Source organism: Juglans regia, chromosome 8 (assembly GCF_001411555.2).
Source record: "Juglans regia cultivar Chandler chromosome 8, Walnut 2.0, whole genome shotgun sequence".
In the NCBI taxonomy this organism is placed as follows: Eukaryota; Viridiplantae; Streptophyta; class Magnoliopsida; order Fagales; family Juglandaceae; genus Juglans; species Juglans regia.
In genome coordinates, this window is record NC_049908.1 from 29,056,048 (window position 1) to 29,071,600 (window position 15,553).

Sequence of the window (15,553 nt, forward strand, 5' to 3'; positions counted from 1 at the left end):
AATTTTTTAATTATTAAAATAAAAATAATATTAAAAATATATATTTTAATAATATTTTATTTAAATTTTAACTTTAATTTTAATTTATATCATCTTATTTTATTCTATCGCTAAAAATAAACCATATAAATATTGTTCACATTTTTTAATAATTATTTATTAATATTATTCTGAAGTGTTGGATATTTTGTTCATATCTCCTTTGTCCTTAGTTATATTTTCACAAATTTTTAAATGAAACACAAGTTTAAATTAATAAACTACTATTTTGAGCCATCAAATGATTAATTTTAATAATTTAGAATGTTAATAATTAAAATGTGTAATATAGCGCATAAAATAAAATAAAAAGAAGATGCTTTTCAGTTTTTAAGAAAAGTCATTCTATGAGTCTGTCTATTAAAGCATTCTCATTAAATTAGCTAAAAGTTAAATCCAATAAGAATTTAACTATTAAGTCATAAAATAGTTTATATTGAAATAATAATAATAATATTAAAAATAATATTCTAATAATATTTTATCATCTTAACTCAACTCAATTCAATTCAGTTCAACATTCAAACGCAATCACATTTATAAATTTTAACTTAATTATCAAGTTCAATCTCTACTAAAATAATTTCTGGGGCCTTTAGTTTATTTCAAATTAGTCGTTAAATTTTAAAGAGACTTTTCATTATATGCTTAGATAATGTGATGATAATTTTTTATTTTAGATAAAAATTTAAAATATTATTTTATAATATTATTATTATTTTAAAATTTAAAAGAGTTAAATTAAGATTTAAAAAAATTAAATTATTTATTATATTTTATATAAAATTTTAAAAAATTATAATAATAAAATAAAATAAAAATTTTGCATCTTGTCTCACTTGCCAAACGTCGGCTTCGTGGTGGCCCAGGTGTTACACTCTCTGTCGCTTTCCCTCTGTACACAGTAACACAAACACAATGGACGTCTCTACTCTGCTCCTGCTTCTCTCTCTTCCACCAATTACCATGTCTCTCTCTACACAAATGTAAACATGCACTGTTGTGTGTATTTTTTGATCTCGGGTATTGTGGAATCTTGAACATTGGAGATGGCTCTTGATCTGGAATCTCTATCAGAGGCAACTTCAGGGGCCATAGGATCCCTATTGAGCACCACCATTTTGTACCCACTTGACACCTGTAAGACCAAGTACCAAGCCGAGGTTCGGACCCACGGCCAGCAAAAATACAGGTTACCCATCTCTGCGTTTTCTCAATCTATCATTTCCTTGTTTCATTCATCATAATTTGTCATTTTTTTATCTGGGTCTGTATTTTTAAGTCTTTCCTGTCATCATGGCCCGAAAATTCTTTATCTGGGTAAATCTTATTTTAGCTTATTTGTTACGATTCTATTGTTTGCATATTGCCTCTATATGTATGTGTTAATGCAACTCTTGTTTATAGCTCCAATTAAGCTCGTACGCTGCATGTTTTTTTTTTTTTCATGCTTATTTTTTGTATGATCGGTGGGCAAATGAAAGAAATTCCATGCTTTTGTGATGCGCGCTATAGGTGGACTTAAAAGGTCTCCTAGATCAAACAAGGGTGGATTTTATATTAGGAGGGATTTTAAAGTTATCTTGTTGTATTTTATGATGCAGTTGTTCGGAACACACATACACACACACACATAATCTTTACAAGCAAAAACATATATTATTAATAACAAAAGAGATGTAATCCTGGTACACAGAAAACATAGACTACATCCATCTATGATCTAACTAGCAAAAGGAAAAGGTATTGAGATTATAATGGATCATTCCATTATTTTGTGATTATTGTTTGTTAGGCAACCCGCAACTCATCATTGACTCATTAGTCTCTCTCTCTCTCTCTCTCTCTCTCCTCCTATTTTTCATATGTTATTTGTTGCTCTGTGATAAGCTTTGACATTAAGACTTTGTTCCAAAGCCATTTCATCTGGTTATTTTCGAGAGTGATATCATCTTGTTTGGTTTTTACTTTTCTCTAGAGTTGCACTTTATGGTTTCCCCATCTCGATCTGAAGCCATTCTACTGATATCATTTCAGTTGCTTTATGATGGAGAAGTTTAGTTTTAGGTCATATGCCTATGGTACCAAAATTTGGCATTCAATGGGAAACGGTTTGACACCAATGGTTATCGTTTGATTTCAGATGACTCTCGCGGTGCACTGTAGATCCATGATGGTCCTGTGACAAAAAAAGTTACAAATAAAACGTAACTTCAAGACTTTTCTCCTTTTGCCTCTTAACTCTGTATCTAGTAAATTTTTAAACTTTTGACTCTTTAAGCAACACCTATGATCTTCGTGTTAAACACATAAATAGTTGTTAATCACTTGTTCCAAGTGCATGTAACATTGCTTTCTATAGATTATTCGTATTGAAGTTGCTTTCTAAATTGTCTTTTGCTTGCCAGACTGCCATTTTCTTCTGGCTCTTTTACAGTTATATCAGCGAATGCAACCTAGGTTCAGTTCTATTACTGTTCTTTCCTTAGAAAGTTAATAGATTTGAACCTTTTTTGTGTAGCGTCCAATATTCTCTTTGCTCTTGTTATTATTTGTTTTCTTAGCTGAATTGAAGATGGGTATGGAATATGCTTATTACATGTTCTAGTAGCGATTCATCCACAAAGTCTGGAGTAATGTTATATACAGTCGTAGAGTATGCAAGCGCCGTGCAGTCGTTTTGAAAAAGAGTAGGGTTCACTATTAAAAAAATAATTTTCTTTTCACGTGAGTCCCGTATTTATTCACTTTTTTCAAAGTGATTGTGCGGCGCTTGCACACTCATGACTGCAACTTATCATTTCTCATAGGATAAAGCTCAGACCAAATTTATCATGTAAGAGGATTCTTAAGTCAAAAGTGGCTCATAGTTATATTGATTGTTCTTTTTCTGGTTTATGCATGCAGGAACCTATTGGATGTCTTAAGGGAAGCAATATCTACCCATCAGGTACTTTCTCTGTACCAGGGCCTAGGTACAAAAAACCTGCAATCCTTCATTGCACAGTTTGTCTACTTTTATGGGTACAGCTACTTCAAAAGACTATATTTGGTAAGGAGTGGTGCCAAAAGAATTGGAACGACAGCAAACTTAGTTCTTGCTGCTACGGCTGGAGCTTGTACTGCCATTGTAACGCAGGTAAGCCCATTGTTACGACTCATCTTCTTGATTTTGGTTGAGAATCATCCCTTAGTACACAATTTTAAATCAAAAACTAATAGGCATCAAAACTACCATCATATGATATATACATCATGATCATAGCATATGGAGTTGGAACCAAAATCAATTATATGAAGAAATATGTATGCTTTATATTTTCACCTAATGTTCCATTTGGTTGCTATAAAGATGGTGGAAACAAAGTGTAATAATTGGAATATGGAAAGACACAAATGAGTTTCTCTGCCAGTAGGTTACGGAACCTTGGTCTTTGGTTTTGGAATATATAGCCTGGAATTGTAGTTTGATATGAAGACAAGCACTTGTTCACTTCAACTTCTATCTTATCTTTTGTTACATAATTTTGAATATACAGCATGTCATTAGTTTTTTTACTTATTAAAAAAAAACTAATCAAATGTTATTTACATAAATTTGGATGAAATAAAGAAAGAAGGGGGGGAGGAGGAGGGATAATGAATATTGTAATCTTATTGCCAACATTCATATCTATCATTTTCCTCTTCTATCATTCATGGCTGAAACATGTAGAGATCTTGAAGAGTAATGGTAGACTATGTCATTTATCACTGTGTAGCCCCTGGATACAGCTTCCTCTAGGATGCAGACAAGCGCCTTTGGTAAATCCAAAGGGCTTTGGAAGACCCTTGCGGAGTGCAGTTGGAGTGATGCATTTGATGGCCTTGGCATCTCTCTTCTGCTGACCTCAAACCCTGCAATTCAGGTATTTGACGTGGCCTTCTGGTTTAGAAGTATATTTAATATCATCTCAAGCACTTGACGCTTCACTTCACATGGATGTGCCATTCATGAGTTACCTTATCAGACATTTGGTTTGAGAGAATAAAACAGACTTAAAATTTTGTAATACTGCAGTATACAGTATTCGATCAGTTGAAACAAAGACTCTTGAAGGGAAAACACAATATAGCCAGGAATGATTCGTCCCAAGAAACCCTTTCTGCTTTCTCTGCCTTTTTGTTAGGTGCAATTTCAAAGAGTATTGCGACATTTCTGACATACCCTGCAATAAGGTGCATAATTTGTTTCGCTCCTACTTATAAAGAAAATTGTTTCTCACTCCTCTCTAAAAAATGTAAATCTTCTCTCTCTCATGCTGTTACATGTTAAACCTGGGTGTTAAGAACTATTTGGGATTTTTACTGCATACAGGTGTAAGGTCATGATCCAAGCCGTGGACTCAAATGATGATGGAACTAAGAAAGCTCAGCAAAAATCCAGAAAAACAGTTCCTGGAGTTATCTATGCTATATGGAAAAGTGAAGGAGTACCTGGCTTTTTCAAGGGTTTGCATGCTCAGATCTTGAAGACTGTTCTGAGCTCAGCTCTACTTTTGATGATTAAGGAGAAAATCTCTGCAACTACTTGGGTTCTTATACTTGCAACCAGAAGGTATCTATTGCTCACAAGGGGGAGGCAAAAAAGTACTTGATGGTAATATATGGATGGGAATTCACATAGGAAAATTCTATATACCATACTATCATCCAATTTTCACCTCATTAAGTATGATGTGGCATATTTATTACCATTAAATGATCATTTATTGCATCCTTCTTTATCATTTAATGGTGATTAATATGCCACATACTACTTAGTATGATCAAAATAGGATGAGAGTGTGGTATATAGCATTACTCATTCACATAATACTAGACTTAAAGAGTGAGTTTTTATTGGGTTTTGTTGGAACAGTTGTACTTTAAAGAGGTGGGTTTGATTTCCCTGGTAGAAACTTCTTTTTTACTTATCTTCATTTTTTTTTTGGAAAAAGTGGGGCTCTTCTAAGTTGGAGAGCAATTACGTATGCATCAGACATGAAAGATGCCAATCCTCTGCAGAGCTGTATTTCGAGGGAGAGAAATAATGCAGTGCGGGAATATTTTTCTGCATCATGTACTGATTGAATGTTTACATTTACGAGTATTTTCGGGTATCTTTCTCAGATCAAATATGAGAGCCTCAGACTTTAATTATATAATTTGGAGATTGCATTGGAGCAAATGGATGCAGTGTTCCTCAGGATATTATAAACATAACGGAAATTTTTGTATCTTGCCCTGTTAGATGAATAAAATGGATGAGTCATGGTACAAGGATGAATACAATTCCCTGGGTATATTGAATTGCAGACAATTCGGACATGGAAACAAAAAAGGGGATTGAGGGCTCCCTGAAAGGTGCCGGCATATGACTGATAAAAAGAAAAGAAAAAGAAAGGTGCCGGCATAGCTCATTTTTCTGGATAAGTTTAGGGTTATCATTACTTGATCAATTGCATCATCATCATTTGAAGGCCTGCTGAAGTCATGCATGATTCACCTGAATTGAAGGCTCTTTATGGTCATCGGCATTTGCAGTTGCTCGAATTTTGAGTAGACCTAATGGAAAGAGTTTCATCTATTAGGGTTGGCCCAAGTGATGAAGGTCTTGGTTTTGAGATATCACTCTCTTCAAGGTCCGAGGTTCAACACCTCATGGGTACTAACAATCCTTTCGGACTATACCTCTGGTGAAAAGTCAGCGACTTAACTATTTTTGTGTAGGGAAATTTTTGAGAGTGCGTTGCGCGAGACCAAAGTTTACTTTGCAGCGATGGGTCCAAAGGACTCTACTTTGGAGAGTTTTCCGACATAAAAAAAAATAAAAAATAAAAAGAAAAGAAAAGACTATTAGTTTTCTCCCATGTATCACAAGTGAATTTGAAGAAAGTAAAGCCTCATAATAACTTTGAAATCATTTTGTCAAAAAGGAGTGAGGTGCGGTGCACGAGATCGGAATTTATTCTGTAGGAATGGGTCCAAAGGACCCTACTTTGGAGAGTTCCTAGACATTAAAAAAAAAAAAAAAGATAGAAAGAAAGAAAGAAAGAAAGAAAAAGAAGAAGAAGAAAAAGAAGACTATTAGTTTGTCCCTACATCACAAGTGAATTTGAAGGAAGTAAAGCCATATATAACTTTGAAATCATTTTGTCAAAAGGGAGTGATCACTATGTAATTAGAGAGTATTTAATAACTACACTTTGTCAAAATTTGGGTCCCTAATCTTTCTTAGGGACCTTAAAAGTCCAAGCAATTAATATCATGATGAAGATGTCGGCGGCAGTTTGGACTAATTTGCCTGTCGACGCTGCCTGCCAACTTCATCATCTTGTTAATGCGTGTCAAGAACAGGAGCCTAACTTTTGCCTGACTTGTAACTTTTAAGCGATCATATCTCCAAAGTCCAATTAAAAGTGTTTGGTTCCCTGTATTAGGTTGAAAATTGTGTTTCCTTTTCTTAGTATGAAAATTTCTACGTTGACTGGAGTCCATCTTGCATAAGTGGCTACAGTTTCCTAGTCTGAGAATTGTCATGCATGTTTCATTTTCTTCATTTTCTTGCTCGAATTGTAATTGAGATATCAAATGGATTAGTTTAGAGACCACTAATGTAGAAACCAACTATCTATGTAAACAAGACAGCATGCCGATCTCAGATACATGTAATTCGATTAAAAAATTGGATAACGAGATGAGATGAAAAATGAATAAAATATAAATTAAAAAAAAAAAAAAACACGGCACGAATAATTATCATTGAATTACTGAATCTAAGTAAATTCAACTGAATATTTTCTTAGCATTCTTGATGATATATATTCAAAAGAAAAAGCATGGCCATTTCAGATACTCACAAGACTTTACTTAGATGAGAGAGAGAGAGAGAGAGAGAGAGAGTTAAATATTAAAGAAAGGAGAGCAGAGATGCCATAAGGCAGTCCAAAACAAGAAACAAAGTAGAGAAAAATATATTACACGAAACCTAAATCCCAACAAAGCCAAAGCAAATAATAATTTTGAACAAGACCATCTTGTTACTTCAAAAGGCAAGCACCGAAGTTTGTGAAAGAAAAACAAAGTTAACAAATTAAACTATGATAAGAAAACAGAAAAAAGTACAAACAGCTAACCCTAGATAAGTGCATTAACATGGACGTACATAAGCATTTCATACATTATATATAAGAGAGAAACGAAGAAACCCCGAAACATCTATAGGAAAAGTCAAAACCAAGATCCTGAAATTGAGGTACTCTTGGAGATGATACTTCAGTTGCAGTACTTGGTTTAGATTACTGGTAGTGGTAGCGTGTTTGAAATTTTTATCAGAGTTCTTGAGAAGACTGGTTGTTGAGGATCGAACTTGAACCTTTTTTCCGTCCAGAGTAAGAAAACATCAGTCAATAAAAGTAGTACCCAATGAACTATTTGGATTAAACATCATTAACCATTTGCACAACGTAACATCATTAACATCATTAATCATTAATATTAGAACGATAGGAAAAAAAACCTAGACCAGGCGGACCAGTATATATATTACGTAGCAATAACCAACACACCAGTCAAAACAATGGGTGCATCACCTATCCACAGTAATCCATGCTTGGGGATTTGACTGAAATGGTTACCCTTTTTACACCCATTTGAATAACACTCCTCAGTACTCCTTTAAACCTAACCAAATTGCCCTATAAGTTCAGCTTCTCTCTCTCTCTCTCTCTCTCTCTCCCTCCCCAACTCTTCATCCTTGATCTCTAGATTTAGCTCAAAGAGGAAGTTAAAAGAGGGGACAAAAGCAAGGGAAAGAAAGACATTTTTCTAGATCTTGGAAAGCCATCATGTTTATCTCAAGGAGTCAAGTACTAGGGTGTCTTTTACTCACCTTTTTAATCATTTCAGCCTTAAACCGTGAAGTTTTGGGAGCTAGACATCCAAAAGAGAAGGCGGAGAATTTAGAGAAGCCTCAAGTTTGGAAACAAGGCTCTAATACAGAAGATGATCAGGACTCCTTTGCAACCATAAATAGAGAAGTACCCTCTTCTCCCGACCCCTTACACAACAGGTAAGTCTGTCTGCGTACAAGTACTGATTCTATCAGAGCTGTATATAAAAGTACTACTGCTTACATGGGAGATTGGTCAAGAGCTTCTGCGTGATACAACAATGAATATACAGGGAAACAGGGATGTTTATTTTTCCATTTAATACTTGAAGTACTTTTATAACGTTTGTTAGAAGATGCATGAGATATGCCAATGCAAAAATAACGGTGTAATTAATAATATTGTCTACAGAACTTGTAGTTTCGATGGATCATGACTTAATTTGTTTATAGTTGTGTTGGATTGGGTTTCAAATCATATATACATGCAAAATATTCTCTCAAAACCCAAGTCAAGGTCTATGATCGATCTATAGGACTTTTTATGCGCAGTTAATTCAAAATTAATGGCTGCTTTTTGAATAGAAGTGATATTAATGAGCATGAGTACTTTTGATGATCTATGAGAAACGTAAGACAAAAAGCGATCTCAGTACGTAGATGATCTCAACAAGTGCCTGTTGTAAAAAGAACAGGGAGTTGTGGAGAGGGAGAAGCAATGGCCTTGTCCTTGGGTTTGTGTGTGGAAGCTGATTATTGGCAGTATGCCTAATGTTCAAAGTTGGTCAATGAGCTGGGAGGATCGATGTCCAATAGCATGTTCATCAACAGTAAAAACTTGAATATGTCCAATCAATTTTTTTTTTCTTTTTTCTTTTACTTGTAAGTATCTCTAACATATTAAAATCTGATTAATAAGAAAAAATTAAAATTAATTTTTTTATTATTTATAAATTAAGTCATGCCATATCAGCATATATGCAGTATCATGTCTAGTAAGTATAATTTTTCATATTGATTGCAATATTAGAAATATAAAAAAAAAGAGGTAATTAAGAGGCTTTGAGATAAATGAATGCTCAAATATATAGCAAAAGAAAATCTCTCCATGCCAAGTAAAGATAATGTGATTGTGGACCACCAAGTACTGTTATTAAATGGCTAGCAATGCTTCAAATGTCATATATCCCTCTGATCACCTACATATATGGGATTTTTGGATATATATGATCATTTGGAGGGCAAAACACTAGAACGTTGTGGACTCTAGTTCAAAAAGTCTTGCTTTCAACAGTAGGATAGATGGGTTACTAGCTAGCAACAAGTCAAAGCATAACGCTTTAGAAAAAGATGGCTTCCTCATTACAAAAATTTGCCTAATATTTTATACCCAAAGTTCCAGTACACCATTTTCCTCTTTTGAAACAGTTTCATGATTGAAGTGAATTGTGTGCCAGCTTGACCGTATTCGTGAATGGGTTTGCGCATCCTGCAAAATTTGAAAAAAATAAAAAATGGATATTTCAGAATTTTGGAGTGCTTATTCCATTAAAAATTGAAGAGTAATACATTACAATTAAAATGGAAACATGCTAATTCCAAGTTCAATCAATTTAAGGCAATTCGATTTCTTCACACCATCCCAAACACAACCTTCCCAAGAGTTCTTATCAAGAATGATCGCACTCATCCTGTTTGCACAAACACCAATAGAACCCCAACTAATCCATATTTACACACCAATCATTAACTCTTAAGGCTGTGAAGGCTCATAAGCAATGGTGAAAAATGCATGTATATTTTACAAGCCGGACTCAAATAATACAAACACTCATAAAATCAACTTTAAGACAATGCCAAAATATAAAATAAAATTTTAAGAAAATGGTTAAAAAATGTTTTCCAATTTCTGAAAATGCATTAAAACGATATAATTTAGTGGCGTTTACATGCATTTGTTTTTGCCTTTTTTGAAGAAAGAGAGTGGCGTGGATAATATCTCAGTCAAAGCTTAGTAAAGCAATAAACTAGGCCTTCGGTTTCTTCCCTTTGGCTTCATCAGCCGGTTTGTTCTTGAAAGGTAGGAAGGTCTTTCCACTCATAAATTGTCGCAAGGCTTCTGGTATCTCAACACCATCTGCTCTCTGGTAGTTCTCAAGTATAGAGCATATTGTTCTCTCGGTTGCTGTGAGTGTTGAGTTCAATAAGTGAACATATTTCTTTGCTTGCTCATTGCTCTGCAACAGTTCAAAGAAAAAATGGGCAAAATAAATAAATAAATCTTTCTTATAAAGCCATATCATAGAAGTAGTTGATTGCATTCAATGCTGAAATCATCATCTTAAGAAGGAAAAAATGTCAAATCTAGGTTCAATGGCCAAAACATTTCTTTTGCATACCATCTTTTTTCAGTGTCTAAGAATGGGATTCACTTTCCAAAGTAAGATTTATCAACAAGGCATTACTATAATCCATCTGGTAGCAGCAAGCATACCCTGATATTTCTTATATTTGACATGGTCTAAGGCATACAGTTTCAATACAAAAGTATTCCCTCATTCTTTGATAATCCTCATTTTGGATCAACCAAAAAAGCCCAAAGCAATTTCAACTATGCTTCTTACCCATGATTAAAATTTCTGATGATAGTAGAAACTTAAAAGAGAATGTTCAACATTATATGAACAATGTCTTGAATTACTAGAGACTCCCAGTTTTTCCTTTTTAAAGTTTTTATACCTCAATAAAAATAAGACTTACAAGTAAATTGTATGTTTCTATTAACTCTATTTCATGAATATACTCCATATTATTATTTAAAGTATCCTTGTTAATAGAGGAATGCATATTGACCCTATGGCCTGGCTCCAAGATACTATTGAGAGTTAGCACAATGAACCTTTTTCTGCCCAAATCGAATCTCCAACCTTCTGGACTGATAGTCTGTACAGTTTGAGCAGGACACCAGCTCCCTGTACGTCTGAGAGGCAGGAAACCATCCTTCCAAATCATACTTCTTTGAAGCAGCATCATTCAGGGCACCAGAAACAATAGCAACAACTTGATAGGGGATGTTTAGCTGCAATATGAACAACCGAATCAGATTTTGAAAGAAAAAAGCATGGCATTATTAAATTGAGAATCATCACATCAGCAAGAGGAATTCCTATGCAGGAACCAATGACAAAGCTTGAGATTTACTGCTGATTGAATCCAGATCCATATCTTACCTTCCTTTGGAATTTTCCCAAGATTGATCCATAATAAGAAGTCAATTTGGGTCAGGGGCATTCGGTCTCCTAATTCATGGAATTAGTTTTCTCTTCATTGTTTACTTTCTAAAGCAGCATTCTCCCAAGACCATCCCTTTTTGAATGATGGAATTTTCCCCGAAAAAGCATGCCCACAGATTAAACACTTGATGGCATCTCTTAACTGGGAAACCACAGAAGTTTTTTCTAAGATAGATAAATTCTTTTAATTATCACAAAGGCACTATCTGATTACACATGGGATATTCATAGATACACCTAACTAGAGAAAGTAAAGAGGTCAAGCAAATCTTAGAAGCTAAAGCTAGGGAAAACACAGAAATTGGACCATCAGTTCATCTGTGGATCGCAAAGGTCAAGTGGTAGGCACACAACTAACCTAATCATTAGTATGCAAATCAAGAATTTCAAATGAATGTAAAATTAAATACATTCTAATATTTATGAAAATGATACCATCTTGTAGAAATCCTCGGAGTTTTTGATCATTTCCTCATGCATTGTCCAGGATTCATTGTTATCTGGGTCAGTAAGGCAAAACTGCTCCACCTTCTCAAACTGATGAACTCTGAATATTCCCAGAGTATCTCGACCGTGTGAACCAGCTTCTTTACGAAAGCAGGATGAATATCCAGCATATCTGGGAAAAAATTGAATAATCATGAGCAAGAGGCAACAACCATACTTTCCTAGACATTGGAACAAGCTTCAAGGAGCTATTACAACCTTAAGGGTAGTTCAGAAGGATGGATCCAATCATCCAAATGATACGCACAAAGTGGCTGTTCAGCTGTAGCAATCAGATATTTGTCATCTCCCTCACCCGTTACCTATCACATGCTAACTATATCAGTTAGCTCTTACACTGGAAGATATATTGTAGGAAAATAATTTTAATGGATGATTCATCTTTTTCTGATGTAAGATTCTCTGGCACAGTCTCTCTCTCTTTTTTTTTTTTCTTTTGTTCTCTTCTTTTCTCATAATTACTTAAATAAAAAAGGTGCCAAGAGGATGGGGAGCACACACAAAAATATACAAGAGCCAACTTCCGATGTTAAAACAAAAACAAAGAAAAGAAAATTTCCAAAAATCCAAGAAATTAATGATGTCGAAGAGACAAAATTAGAGCCCAGAAAATAAGATGGATAAGAAGTCACCTACTCTGAGACTATCTTTAAAGAAACCAACTTAGTATAATGTAAAATTTCCAAGCAGATACCCATCCAAATGAAACCAAAAACATTAAATCTTAACATGCAAAATAAATAAGCTTAGACGTTAAATAATTCTTTTCAACCATAGTACTAAAGATATTTGCAGAAGTAAACAGACATTACCTTGTAAAGTTCTTCATCAAATTGTGCTAATTGAGCACACTTTGCCATGATATCTTTTCTCATAAAGAATGGAGTCTGCAATGCTGTATATCCTCTTTTCTCCAAAAAGTCAAGACCAAAGTTAATCAGAGCTTGATTAAGACGCACTCCGTCTCCTTTCAAGTAGAAACCTCTACCTCCAGCTACATCAGCACCTACATATGTCGAGCATACTGGGATTAACAATCTTTTTTTTTTTTTTTTATAAGTAAATAAATTTTATTGATCAAAGAATCGGTAAAGCCGTATACATATGTCGAGCATACTGGGATTAACAATCAAACCAGTTCCATGACAGATTGAGATAGATTTAGTGCTATGAAGCCCAGCTATCACAGTGCAAAAGAGTAATAAATCCATACAGAAGAGTGAAGGCACAAGAGAATGTGAATGAGACTCATATAACTTAAAATCACCAATTAACCTTTCTGGACTCGGTGAATATTATTATACAAATTCAAGAGGCTGACCGCATTAGATGAGTAAGTAGGGCAATTTGTTGAAAACTTTACTCTTTTTTTTTTTTTTTTTCAGTAAACAAGAATTTTATAGATGATATAAATAGGCATAGCCCAAGTACATAGGACACATACAAGAATTTGTTGACAACTTTACTATTCTAATCCAAGACAAGAGGAAACAAGTTAGCCACAATACTGAGAATGAACCTCCTAAACTCAAATCAAAATGAAGAAGCATATATTAAAGTTTTGTCCAGTTATAGAATCATAAATATTAGTGACCATCTATTGCAGAATCTAAGCAGTTTTACTTTTTTCATAGAAATACAGATATTCAAAACTGAAAGATGATCAAATTACAATGAATAAAATTAGACTTCATGTAATCAGACACTTCATGTAGATATAGATGCTTTTCTGTACAGTATATATTTATTCTGGTACTAAAAGTGTGCAAAGCCATAGTTAGGTTTTACAAAAATAGTTGTAATACAAAGTGAAAACATGTATCCAGCTCAATCAATGCATTAATAAAAATAAAAAAGAACCTTTAGCATGCCCAGGAGTTTCAATGCCACACCAGTGTCATGCATCAATTACATTCTATAACATTTTTTTATAAGTAAATGTGAAGTTCTATACCATTATATCCACCACAATACGCTTTTTTCTCCTATAAGTGATTAAAGATTTTATTGGGAAAAGAAGTATACAGGTGAAAGCGGAGGAAAAAGGGGTGGCCCAAGTACACTGGAAGTATACAAGTGGAACACCTAGCTAAAAATGGTAACAGAGGCAAGAATAAATGGCACCGCCATATGTATACTACAATAAACCATAATGCTTTCAATCCAGGAATAAATGTTGCTGCCTTAGAGCTGGACGACTGCAATTTAATACCTTTCTTCAAATCTGCAATCCCAAGGAGCTCAACAAGCTCGACATGATTCTTTAATTTTGGTTCCAACCGTTTCTCACCCCATGATCTGATCACCTCATTGTTTGCCTGCAAGCACATTTACAAAATCCAGAAGTTTCAGAATAAGGATTAGGTAAAATGAAAAGAAACGAAAAGTTCCAAGTCATATACCTCATCGTTACTGACTGGAACTGAATCATGAACGAGATTTCCAATTGTTTCCAATTTTGAATTCAATTGTTTTAAAACTTCCCGAACTTCGGCATCTCTCTCTGCTGCCGACTTCTTATTTTCCTCTGTATTCTTAATCATATCGGTGGTGTCTTTACCCGCCTTTTTATGAAACAAGCCCACAATTTGATTACACATCAAACCAGCCAAATAATCACGTAATAAAAAAATAAAAAATGACAACATTTAAATCACCGAAACACTCAAAAATTCAATTCAAACATATTATGATAGAAAAATTTAATCTGATTCAATACCTGAGTTCTGGAGTTCAAAACTCTTCTATAGAAAATGATGTTTTCAACAATTCCAAGTTGGCTCATTTGCAAGCAAACAATAGCAAGCAAATCGAGAGAAGAAACTCGTAGAGAAATGGCAAAGGGAAATGCAGGAAAGACTCACAATTCGAAGTTGAGCGATTTGCTTGTTGATCTTGTTGAACTCCTTGCGAAGATTCTCGACCTCGAATTGAACTGAAAAATGAAAACGAAATAAAAGCTAAATTAAACTAAAAAGAAACATTAATAAGTTTACAAAATCTAGATATGTGGGGGAGGGGGCGGGGGGACAATACGTTGACGCCATTCTTTATCGAGCTTGATGACCTCGTCGACGAGGTCGACGTTGGCGAAACGACGCCGTTGAGATTCACGGATAACGTCGGGATTGCCGCCTTTCTCTACCCTGAAGAGATTGATGTCCAGCATTCTCTCTCTCTCTCTCTCTCTAAGTGAATGTCTCTGCAACTGCGGGGATGGAAAGAGTAGAACAAAGGAGCAGCACAGTAGGTGTTCTGTTCGCTAGACGAGAACAAAACCTAGCTGTGAGAAAAGAGGTTCTGTTTGGGATGCGGGTTGACGCTAAACCTTACCCGGGGCATCAATACCTGGGTTTATCTACGGATCTTGTTTACAGTTATTATCGTTGGTCTCCCAAGACACTGATAGGCACGCGTCAAGGGAAGAAGTCATTGAGTTGAGATGAGAGTTAAAAATTAAATAAAATATTATTTTTTAATATTATTATTATTTTAAAATTTAAAAAAATTAAATTTATTATATTTTATATGATAATTTGATAAAATTGTAATGATAAAATATGATGAAATATTTTCACTATCTAAACGGGACCTAACAGATCAAAATATGTAACATAAAAATATTTTATTTGCCTGATTTGGTTTGGTAGATCACCTCATTTTATATAATTATTATAATTTTTTAAAACTCATACATAAAATATAATAAATAATTCAACTTTTACAAATTTTAAAATAAAAATTATATTAAAAAATTATATTTTATCAATATTTTATTCAACTTTTAACTTTTATCTTATCT

General features: G+C 34.1%; 2 protein-coding genes across 3 annotated transcripts; one reads left to right on the forward strand and one right to left on the reverse strand.

Moving 5' to 3' along the window:
• The first annotated feature begins 971 nt into the window (after positions 1-971).
• On the forward strand, positions 972-5,224 carry LOC109006831 (peroxisomal adenine nucleotide carrier 1-like). Its single transcript, XM_018986240.2, has 5 exons — positions 972-1,231; positions 2,947-3,178; positions 3,801-3,947; positions 4,100-4,257; positions 4,397-5,224. Exons 1-5 carry the CDS (start codon positions 1,089-1,091, stop codon positions 4,674-4,676), a joined length of 960 nt encoding a protein of 319 aa, XP_018841785.1. The 5' UTR covers positions 972-1,088; the 3' UTR covers positions 4,677-5,224.
• A 3,843-nt stretch (positions 5,225-9,067) lies between these two features.
• On the reverse strand, positions 9,068-15,081 carry LOC109006830 (serine--tRNA ligase-like). Of its 2 annotated transcripts, XM_018986238.2 has the most exons (10): positions 14,788-15,079; positions 14,616-14,686; positions 14,154-14,315; positions 13,964-14,069; positions 12,564-12,757; positions 11,950-12,053; positions 11,680-11,863; positions 10,851-11,030; positions 9,998-10,188; positions 9,068-9,440 (listed from the first exon to the last, which is right to left on the reverse strand). In XM_018986238.2, the coding sequence occupies exons 1-10, from the start codon at positions 14,918-14,920 to the stop codon at positions 9,314-9,316; spliced, it is 1,452 nt and encodes a 483-aa protein (XP_018841783.1). In that variant the 5' UTR covers positions 14,921-15,079; the 3' UTR covers positions 9,068-9,313. The 2 variants fall into 2 exon arrangements, with proteins under 2 accessions (XP_018841783.1, XP_018841784.1); XM_018986239.2 differs by lacking the exon at positions 9,068-9,440 and having other exon boundaries at positions 9,522-10,188; positions 14,788-15,081.
• Between the last annotated feature and the right edge of the window lie 472 nt (positions 15,082-15,553).

Bases quoted from the DNA above. Each gene is read 5' to 3' on its own strand.
- LOC109006831 (XM_018986240.2), top strand. From the start codon at position 1,089: ATGGCTCTTGATCTGGAATCTCTATCAGAGGCAACTTCAGGGGCCATA. The intron at 3,948-4,099 runs GTATTTGACGTG...GTAATACTGCAG, and splicing joins CCTCAAACCCTGCAATTCAG to TATACAGTATTCGATCAGTT. The intron at 4,258-4,396 runs GTGCATAATTTG...TACTGCATACAG, and splicing joins CTGACATACCCTGCAATAAG to GTGTAAGGTCATGATCCAAG.
- LOC109006830 (XM_018986238.2), bottom strand. From the start codon at position 14,920: ATGCTGGACATCAATCTCTTCAGGGTAGAGAAAGGCGGCAATCCCGAC. The intron at 11,864-11,949 runs GTTGTAATAGCT...ATTTTTTCCCAG, and splicing joins CCTTCTGAACTACCCTTAAG to ATATGCTGGATATTCATCCT. The intron at 9,441-9,997 runs GAAGAAACCGAA...CAAATTTTGCAG, and splicing joins CCGGCTGATGAAGCCAAAGG to GATGCGCAAACCCATTCACG.